The following is a 1784-nucleotide window of genomic DNA, read 5'->3' as shown; positions in this document are numbered from 1 at the left end:
AGGGAGCGAGAGGAGGGAGCGAGAGGAGAGAGCGGGAGGAGGGAGCGAGAGGAGGGAGCGAGAGGAGGGAGCGAGAGGAGAGAGCGGGAGGAGGGAGCGAGAGGAGGGAGCGAGAGGAGGGAGCGAGAGGAGAGAGCGAGAGGAGAGAGGGAGAGGAGGGAGCGAGAGGATGATGATCATCAAAGGTTAGATATACGTTACATATTAGTCATTTTAATCAACATGTATGATGATGATCATCGTCATCGTTGCTGGGCTGTGCGCCTAGTGAGAGACAAGGAGCGTGGACTCACATGAATATTTATTATATATGATTCATCATCGTTGCAGGGCCACGTGGCTGGTAGGGCACGGTTATCGCTCATTTATACATAGGTTTTCCATTATATATTATATATTATATATCGCCGGTGTGGTTGCAGGGCTGTGTGCCTGGTGCAGTACAAAAGGCGTTGTCATCACTCGTGTGGATATACGTTATATATTATATATTATATATCGCCGGTGTGGTTGCAGGGCTGTGTGCCTGGTGCAGTACAAAAGGCGTTGTCATCACTCGTGTGGATATACGTTATATATTATATATTATATATCGCCGGTGTGGTTGCAGGGCTGTGTGCCTGGTGCAGTACAAAAGGCGTTGTCATCACTCGTGTGTATATACGTTATATATTATATGTTATATATTACATATCGTCGCTGTGTGCTTGCAGGGCCGTGTGGCTGGTGCGACACAAGGAGACGAAGCAGCGCTTTGCGTTGAAGAAGGTGAACAAGCACAACCTGATCCTGCGCAACCAGGTCGACCAGGCCTACGCCGAGCGTGACATCATGACCTTCACCGACAACCCGTTCGTCGTCACCATGTTCTGCACCTACGAGACAAAGGTAACGTCACAGCAGCGCGCGCCGTTGCACTGATACAGCAGAGAGCGGATCCTCAGCACAGGGGGGGGGGGGCAATGGGTTACCTCACCCACCATTCAACCCCCCAACGATCTACACATCGTTATATCTATCTATATCTATCACTGTTTCATGCCGTTGTCCGCGCAGCGATTACCGGGGCCTGAGAGGGGCGCTCTCGAGACTCGTGGCGGTTCGTAACGATCGCAGCCAGGGGGCGCTTCCTTGCGCACTGTCCGAGAATATCTGTGCGTGCCCGCAGCAGTTGTTAACAGGGTTTCTGTGCGCATCGTCAACTATTTGTAACCGGCGGCGCTTTGTTCCGTGCGCATCCGTGGCTATCGTCAATAGAGGGCGCTGTGTCGCACGGCTAGTCGCGCACTCACAGCATCCTCCCAGCCCTCGCTAACAGGCGACGCCGCCTCTCTCTTTCTCTCTCTCGCCCCGCGCGACCCGCAGCGCCACCTGTGCATGGTGATGGAGTACGTGGAGGGCGGCGACTGCGCGACCTTGCTCAAGGGCATGGGTCCGCTGCCGCTGGACATGGCGCGGCTGTACTTCAGCGAGACGGTGCTGGCGCTCGAGTACCTGCACAGCTACGGCATCGTGCACCGCGACCTCAAGCCGGACAACCTGCTCATCACGAGCGAGGGCCACGTGAAGCTCACCGACTTTGGGCTGTCGAAGATGGGGCTGATGAGCCTGACGACGAACCTGTACGAGTGCAACCTCGACAAGGACACGAAGCAGTTCACCGACAAGCAGGTGAGAGTGTGTGGGTAGGTGTGTAGGTGTGTGGGTGTGTGGGTGTGTGGGTGTGGGTGTGGGTGTGTGTGTGTGTGTGTGTGTGTGTGTGTGTGTGTGTGTGTGTGTGTGTG

At 54.9% G+C, this 1784-nt stretch overlaps 1 protein-coding gene across 1 annotated transcript in view; it reads left to right on the top strand.

The window, feature by feature from the left end:
• Window positions 1-1689, top strand: part of LOC106818858 (microtubule-associated serine/threonine-protein kinase 3-like) — a 6900-nt gene extending 5211 nt beyond the window's left edge. The window contains exons 5-6 of the mRNA XM_014823529.1: window positions 714-888; window positions 1366-1689. Coding sequence (XP_014679015.1) covers window positions 714-888; window positions 1366-1689 — 499 coding nt within the window. The remainder of the gene's footprint in view (window positions 1-713; window positions 889-1365) is intronic.
• Window positions 1690-1784: the final 95 nt, after the last annotated feature.

This window comes from Priapulus caudatus, unplaced genomic scaffold (assembly GCF_000485595.1).
Source record: "Priapulus caudatus unplaced genomic scaffold, Priapulus_caudatus-5.0.1 Scaffold2594, whole genome shotgun sequence".
In the NCBI taxonomy this organism is placed as follows: Eukaryota; Metazoa; Priapulida; class Priapulimorpha; order Priapulimorphida; family Priapulidae; genus Priapulus; species Priapulus caudatus.
Note: the sequence above shows the minus strand (reverse complement) of the source record. Positions and strands in the feature narration are given on the sequence as shown.